Source organism: Humulus lupulus, chromosome 1 (genome assembly GCF_963169125.1).
Source record: "Humulus lupulus chromosome 1, drHumLupu1.1, whole genome shotgun sequence".
Taxonomy (NCBI): Eukaryota; Viridiplantae; Streptophyta; class Magnoliopsida; order Rosales; family Cannabaceae; genus Humulus; species Humulus lupulus.
Genome location: NC_084793.1, coordinates 240,726,874 through 240,735,456, shown reverse-complemented (window position 1 = coordinate 240,735,456; position 8,583 = coordinate 240,726,874). Strand labels below are relative to the sequence as shown.

The 8,583-nt window shown below is 39.6% G+C and overlaps 1 protein-coding gene across 1 annotated transcript; it reads right to left on the bottom strand.

Annotated features, from left to right (window-relative positions):
* Window positions 1-3,032: 3,032 nt before the first annotated feature.
* Window positions 3,033-7,849, bottom strand: LOC133831576 (uncharacterized). Its single transcript, XM_062261944.1, has 8 exons — window positions 7,582-7,849; window positions 6,346-7,362; window positions 5,262-5,366; window positions 4,991-5,099; window positions 4,618-4,847; window positions 3,889-4,006; window positions 3,183-3,278; window positions 3,033-3,084 (listed from the first exon to the last, which is right to left on the bottom strand). The coding sequence occupies exons 1-8, from the start codon at window positions 7,847-7,849 to the stop codon at window positions 3,033-3,035; spliced, it is 1,995 nt and encodes a 664-aa protein (XP_062117928.1).
* Window positions 7,850-8,583: the final 734 nt, after the last annotated feature.

The window sequence follows — 8,583 nt, the reverse complement described above, 5'->3', positions numbered from 1 at the left end:
ACTAGTTATGCATGTTTAGGAGTATTAAATATACATGTGGGCTCGTTTCTTATTAGAATGGAAACTTTCGTAATTTGGCCCGTTATGGGCATAATTGTATATGTGTGCATATATGTGATATATGTGAGAGACCACATTATTATGTGGGTTTATTTGGGTTACTCGGAACGAGACGGTCCTAGCGAGCAAGTTAGCGGGAAAGTCACAACGGGACCCAATACCCGACTTGGGGCGAATCAAGGGGTATTTTAGGTATTTAGCATTAAATCAGGTTATTGGGTAATGGGAATGAATAATTGAGGATATATTTGGAGTTAGTGAGGTTAGTAGTGAATACTGGGGATTTTGACCATTTTACCCTCTGGGACGTTTTTGGTACCCCGAGCCTCGGGATTAGCTTAAGCCGTTTAAGCCCCAAGGAAACAAAATGCTCAAACACCTCACACACTCAAACTCACTCTCTCTTTCTCTCTCCCTCTCTCTAATTTTTCTCTCAACTCTTTTAAGGGGAATTCTTTGAGAATTAAGGAGAAATTGTTGGTTCAAGCTTGAGAATTGAAGGCTTAAGCTTGGGATTGGATTAGCTACAACTAGGGAGACTTTAATCATAGTTGAGGTAAGCTTTGGACCTTGATTTCCATTGATTTTTCTATTTAGTTTGGCTGTTCTTGAGGTGTTCTTGAGCCTTAAAACTCAAGAGTTGAATTGAGAGTTTTGATGAGTTTTTCATCTAGGTTCTAATTGGGTTTTATTGCTGGGAGGATATGAAAAATTTTATATGGATTGAATTATTATTTTAGGGTGAAATTAGGATAGTTTAGGTTGGATATGGATGATGAAAAATGGAGGAAATCTTGGTTCGCAGGGCTAAGTCGCAGCCTTGTTCTTGAGGGGTCGCGACCCAACCGAACCAAGGGCCCTAGGAGGCTTCTGTTTGGGAGGCGCACCATGACCCTAAAGGGTAGGTCGCGGCCCACCTGGGTTGTTTTGTCCATGGTGAGTTTTTACTAACAGGAATCTTTTCCTTAGGGCTCGGGATCAAATCTACTACCCAGTTTAGTAGAGTTCGAGGTCCTGGAGGCTAGGACTCGGTCCGGAAGCCTTTATTTGCTCTTTTTTTTTATGGAACCCTATATTATGGTTGTCACAAGGTTATCGCTAGGGGCTCGGAACCAGAATCGTGCTCGAGGGTCATTCTTATTTTACGCTATACTCGAACCTGAGGTAAGAAAACTGCACCCAATACGTGTTATATGTGATCAGGGCTTGGCCTGGCTGTTAATAATAATTATGATTAGGGCTTGGGCCCCTGAAAACATTTATGTTTAAGTTATCGTTTCACTTATTAGTTAAATGTACTTGAATATTCTTAGTTTCTTAAGTGGTACATGACTGTTCGCATGGTTTGCTTGGCTAGGGCATGGTCTCGTTAAATAAGCATGATTATTACTATGATTACGTTTACTTGATGATGTTATGTGATTAACATGTATGCGTGTTTATCGTGTTGGGGTATGCCTATCCATATCTGCTTCTGTATTGATATTCGAATACCTAGTTCAGGGCTTGACTTATTAGTCAAGGACAACAATAGCGCGTTCCGCGCTAGTCGAAAGGCTTAGGCCTAAATCAGTAATGTACTATTACGTTGGCCGACCCTATGGTCGTTGGAAAACTAGAGGTGTTTGGCTAGCTCTATGGCTAGTTACTTAGAGCTAAGGGCGAGGGACCCAGGTGACTCTATGGTCATATAGCTTGGGCATAGGGCCCCGGGGTTGACTCTATGGTCAACTGTTTAGGGCAGCAGCCCCCAATTGGTCTAATGATCATTTATTTGTAATTGAATGAGTAGGTTATTACTGCTAGACAAGCTAGATAAGTATCTGGGAATCTATATTTTCTATTTATGCACATGTTTAAGTTTTCTTGCTGAGCCTTCGCTCACGAGTGCTTTGTGGTGCAGGTAAGGGAAAAGGAAAGCTTGACTAGCCATGAGTTGGAAAGCTTCAATGGCAACGTGTACATATTGGGCAGCTCGTCCACCACGACCGAGGATATCTCAGAGGAACTAGGGTTGTAGCCCTGATTTTGCTGCATAGGTCGGTCAGTTGTAATTTTGATGTATATACACCTTTTTAAAAGTTTGTTTGTAATATTCTGGGATCCCGTGTATGTATAATCTTTTTAATTAAAAGTAAACAATTCCTTGGACCAAAGTTTTTAACCCTAACCCTTGACATTAACCTTAGCTACACGTTTATAACCAAATGACTTGATTAGCGAGTCTGACATAATTTAAAATACACAGTGTAAAGGTCCTGGATTAGGAAGACGTTACAATAAGCATGCATTTTTTAAACGTAGACATGCATTTTAAATGTAAGCATATCACATACCCATACACAAAACATAACCATAATTCACATAAGCTCATTAAACATAACATTCACTAACATAATTATGCATTAACATAAACATATCTCATAAATAGTTTCTCCCATAGAGTATGTCAAGCGTACACCCTGGGTGCATGTGTCCACTTTTCTTACCTGAATTTCAGCAAGTAAGTTGATAAAACAACCCAACTGTGATTATGTTCAAGCGTCTCTTGCCAAACATAAACAAAACCGATCAAAATTGATAAATACGAAGATTAGTTCATGATTTTGACTCCAAAGTAATAACATCTAAACTTGGCTTAGGTTCTAGTACTGTAGATCTTTTCACAAGCTTTCAAACAATATAAAGAATGTCCAAATCTGACATCGGGGTCAAAAGTTACAGTCAAAATACGAAACATGAAAACTATAACAGAATAATGTATTTGAGCCGTGGCGCCCTCCCAAAGAGTCGCGACGCTACTGAAGTCAGAGAGCATTTCAGCATAAATGAGATGCATTTGTGTCGCGGTGCTCATCACTTGAGTCGCAGTGTCACTGCGAAAAAAACCCAGAAATTTCTTCGATTTCTGAACCCTTTCGACTCAAAACATCCCAAAACATTAGGGGAATCAAAATCTTACCCCACAACAGCTATCCTAACATGTTTCTAACCCTTGGAACCCAGATATTAACATCTCTAAACCTATATTAGACATTCATCAACCCAAAAACAATAACAACAATCTCAAAATTTTAAAAACTTAAATTGACAAAAACCTTAAATAGAAGTTAAACACTTACAGGTCAAGATTCGGCCACCAAAACTCAGACCCTTGTCTCCTATGAGATTTGTAGCCCTTCAATAGCCCAGATTGGTGATCTCCTTCAAACCTCCAGCTTTTAAAAAAACTCAGATCAAGAACAAGAGATTGTTCTTGGTCTGTTTCCCCTTCAATCTATCGCTCAAAACCATATGTGAAAATCGTACTAAATCTAAACCCAATTTTCTTATTAATAGATTATTTAATTTGACTTAATTTGTATGAAACCAAATGACCATTCTGTCCCGAACCTCAAATTTATTTTCAATAATCACTTAAGACCCTTATTGTAATTTCCAACCAAAACTAATAGTTTTAACTTTTGATAATTACGCTTCCTATCATAAAACTCATAATTCTACTTTGACTCCCAACATAACTTCTATTACACTTTGGCCCCTAATACTTGAAGAAACATGTGTGTGTGGATTACTTGTCAGAACACATAAATGAACATATATTATAAATCATGCATATCATAATTCATATAATTAAACACATAATGTCATAAAATTTACCATAATACCCTTACTAGTAAACACTGATATTACAACTATCCCCTCCTAAAAAGAAATTTAGTCCTCGAAATTTACCTGAACAACTCTGGGTATCGTTCCTTCATATCGGTTTCTAACTCCCACGTTGCGTCTTCGGTAGAGCTATTTTTCCAAAGGACCTTGACTAACCTGATCATCTTATTTCTTAATGTTTTTTCCTTCTTATTAAGAATTCTTATAGGCTTTTCTTCATATGATAGGTCTAGTTGCATATCCAACACCTCATAAGTAAGAATGTGAGACGGGTCTGAAACAAACTTGTGTAACATGGACACATGAAAAACGTTGTGCACTCCTAACAAAGCTGGAAGCATGGCTAACCTATAAGCCACTTCCCCAATTCTCTCTAAAATCTCGAATGGTCCAAAAAATCAAGGACTTAACCTTCCTATATTGCCAAATCTCTTAATTCCTTTCATAGGCGAAAGACGGAGGAATACATGATGTCCCACTTGGAACTCAACGTGCTTATGCTTAGGATCAGCCTAGCTCTTTTGTCGATCCTGTGAGGCGATCATGTGTGCTCTTATTTTGGCAATAGCTTCACTCGTACTGCCTCTGGGCTAAAATACTTACTTTTGGCCGTCTCATCCCAATGAATCGGCGACCTACAGTTCCTTCTGTAGAGCATCTCATATGGTGATACTTCAATAGTTGACTCATAACTATTATTATACTAGAACTCTATCAATGGAAGGTACTTGGTCCATGATCCACTGAAATCCAAAATACATGCCTTAAGCATGTCTTCCAGAATCTGTATTGTTCTCTCTGTCTGCCCACTTGTTTAAGGGTGGAATGTTATACTGAATTTCAACCTAGTACCCATCGCTTTCTGTAATCCTTCCCAAAACTTACACGTTAATTTTGGGTCTCTCTCTGAAACGATTGACTTTGGTACACCATAAAGTCTCACAATCTCTTGCACATAGAGCACTGCATATTGTTCTGCTGTGAATACTGTTCTGACAGGTACAAAGTGTGCCAATTTTGTGAACCTATCAAGGATCACCCAGACTGAATCATGTTGCTTTGTGGTCTTAGGTAACCCCACCACAAAGTCCGTAGCAATCTCTTCCCACGTCCATCTGGAATGTTTAATGGTTGTAATAAACCAAATGGTCTTTGATGCTCCACTTTAACTTGCTGGCACGTGAGACACCTTGTGACGTACTCCACTACGTCATTCTTCATCCCAGGCCACCAATATAGCATCTTCAAATCTTGATACATCTTCGTAGTCCCTGGGTGTAAAGAATAAGGAGTAGTATGCTCCTCATTAAGAATCTCCTTCTTAATTTCTAAATCATTTGGCACACATATTCGTTCCTTATATCTCACTGTTCCACAGTTAATGAGAGCAAAATAGTTGCTACTTCCATCTTTGTTTCCTTGTTTATACTTTTTTATTTATGGATCTTTATCCAGTCTTTCTGTAATTCTGTCTAACAAAGTTGAATGTAGAGTCAATTTTTCTAAACCCTTTACAATAAACTCTATACCTGTTTGTTCTAGTTCCTCCATCAACTTGGAAGGTATATTTCTTATAGCCACTACCTGCCCCTGGCTTCTATGACTTAGAGCGTCGTCTACCACATTTGCCTTCCCTAGATTATACAATATTTCATAGTCGTAGTCCTTGACTAATTCTAACCATCGCGGTTGTCTCATGTTTAACTCCTTTTGAGTAAAGAATTATTTCAGGCTCTTATGATCCGTATAAATTTCACATTTCTCCCCATAAAGATAGTGTCGCCATATCTTCAGTGTGAACACTACTGCTGCCAATTCCAAGTCACGTGTATGGTAGTGTTGTTTATATTCTTTCAACTGCCTAGATGCATATGTTATCACCTTCTCTGCTTGCATCAATACGCACCCTAGTCCTTGTTTCGACGCATCATAATATACCACAAATTTCTCTTTATCTATGTGTAGACTTAGTATAGGTGCCGTGATAAGTCGATCTTTCAACTCTTGAAAAATCCATTCGCAATCCTTAGTCCATACAAACTTGATACCTTTCTTGTCAATTATGTCAAAGGCGTAGCAATCTTAGAAAACCCTTCTACAAATTTTTGGTAATACCCTGCCAACCCAAGAAAACTTCTCACCTCCGAAGCATTCTTTGGTTGTGGGCAATCTTTTACGGCTTCGATCATTACTAGGTCCATCTTAATACCATCCTTACTAACAATGTGTCCTAAGAATGCCACTTGAGTTAGCCAAAATTCGCACTTCTTGAATTTCGCATACAATTGATGTTCCCTCAACCTTTGTAGTGTCAATCTTAGATGTTCTTCGTGTTCCTCTTCAGTTCGCAAATAGATTAGAATGTCATCTATAAATACTATCATGAACTTATCCAAATAGTCCTTGAAGACTTTGTTTATAAGGTCCATAAATGTTGTTGGGGCATTGGTAAGTCCAAAAGACATCACCAAGAATTCATAGTGGCCGTACCTAGTACGGAATGCTGCCTTTGGAATGTCCCCTTCCTTCACCCTTAACTACTGGTATCCTGACCTCAGCCTATCTTTGAGAACACCGCTTTTCCTTGGAGTTGATCAAAAAGATCGTCTATACTTGGGAAAGGGTATTTATTCTTGATGGTGACCTTGTTAAGTTCCCTATAATCAATGCACATCCACATTGACCCATCCTTCTTCTTTATGAATAACACCGGTACTCCCCATGGTGAGTAACTTTTCCTAATGAAACCTAGTTCAAGTAGTTCCTGTAGTTGAAACTTTAACTCCTTCAATCCAGCTGGTGCCATTCTATAAGGTGCTTTCGAGATTGGCGCTGTCTCTAGTGCTAGCTCAATTGTGAACTCAATTTCTCGTAGTGGTGGCAATCCTGGCAAGTCTTCTGGAAATACATCCAAGTAGTTACGTACTATCCTTGTGTCTTCCAATCCTTGCATCATCGTTCCTGCTATATTAACTACGCTCACCAAAAATCCCATGCGTCCATGTTGTAGCATCTTCCCAGCTTCTAACGCTGAAATGATTGGAACTCGTAGTCCTATTGTTGTCCCCATGAATGTAAAAGGCTCCTCTTCGTCAGGCTTAAACACCACCATTTTCTTCTTGCAATCAATGGTAGCATTGTACTTTTTCAGCCAATCCATCCCAAGGACTACGTCAAAGTCAGTGATATCCAGCTCAATCAAGTCTACATATAGCTCCCTATAATCTACCTTCAAAGGCAAGGCTCTAAACCACTTCCCAGATATTACCACCTCCCCGGTTGGTAACATGGTCCCAAACCCATTAGCATGCATCTCATGAGATCTATTAAATCCATCCATTATTCTCTTAGCAACAAATGAATTAGTGGCTCCAGAATCAATTAAAACATGACAATCAATTCCAGCGATAAAAATATGACCTAAGACCACGAAAGTGCTTGCTTCTACCTGAGGCTTAGTGAGAGCGAACACACGTGCTGGAACTAGATTATCGTCCTTCTTGTGGTGCTCTTTAACCCCTTCCTGAGACTTTTGTGGGCAATTCCACTTGATGTGTCCTTCCTTACCACAACTATAACACGCGTTTGCTCGAAATTCTCCTTGGTTGTGCTTCTTACATTTATCACACTCTGAGTACCGTACACACTCCTTGTTACCATTGCGATCATTTCCCTTATTATCTCTGGCCCTCTTATCTTGGCTTGACTATCCTACTTGGTCACTTCCTTTCCTTTTCTGATCATTAGAGTTTTAACCTTGGGAGGCGTTCTTCCTTGCCTATCTTTTACAGCACCTTCCTTCCAGATTCTGTCTTCCATTCTTTTAGCAGTGAGGGCCCTTTCCAAAACCTGAGAATATTACTGTTCCCCCTATTGATACAATCTCTACATCTCTGGCTATCATAGGATTTAAGCCTCGAACAAACCGATCTACTCTAGTTGCATTGGTTGGCACTAAATCTGCCGCGAACTTGGCAAGCCTGTCAAACTTTAGTGCGTCCTCTGTCACCGTCATATTCCCTTGAGTCAAGGTGGTAAAATCATCCACCTTCGATGACTGTACTGCAGCATTGTAAAACTTGTCATTAAAAGCTTGCTGAAATTCTGCCCAATCCATTGCAGTAATGTCTCTTGACTGGGAGATCACTTCCCACCAGATTCTTGCATCATCATGTGAGTTGCACAGGCTACCTTGTCATTTTCTTCAACTCACATGAAATCTAGAATTGACCCCATCATGCTCGTCCATTGTTCTGCCTTCCATGGGTCAACACTCCCCTCAAACACTGGAGGATGTTGCTTCCGAAACCTTTCATACAATGGCTCTAGATGATTTTTAGCTTCAAGAATACCTACAATCGATGCTAAAGATCATTGAACATTTCTAATTAAAGGTGCTTGCTGAGCTTATTGCTGCCTCAGCTGTCTCAATTCCCTTAACTCCTCGGCCTGTCTTCTCGTGTCGTCTTGCATGGCCATAAATTACGCCTCCAACCTTTGGTAGGCGATATGAGGATCTTCCTCGCGCCTATTTCCCCATCAATTGGTGGAGGGTTGTCACTGAGGTTAGCTCGCGTACTAGGTCTCACAACACGTTGGTCATCAAGGTTACGATTCACCCCAACGTTCCTTCGTACTAATCTCCTAGAAGCCATGGTTTCAATCCGTGCCTAAAACCAATAGTGTATCTTAGTGTAACTCTTTCTCAAATCAAGATCAAAAACATACCTTTAAATCCATCAAACAACTAATCTCCAATTATTCATAAAGCTAAAATATCCAGACGCATCCATCATTCACAAAAGTTCATAACCCAAAAAGTAAGAACAAAATAAACTAAAATCGATCCAT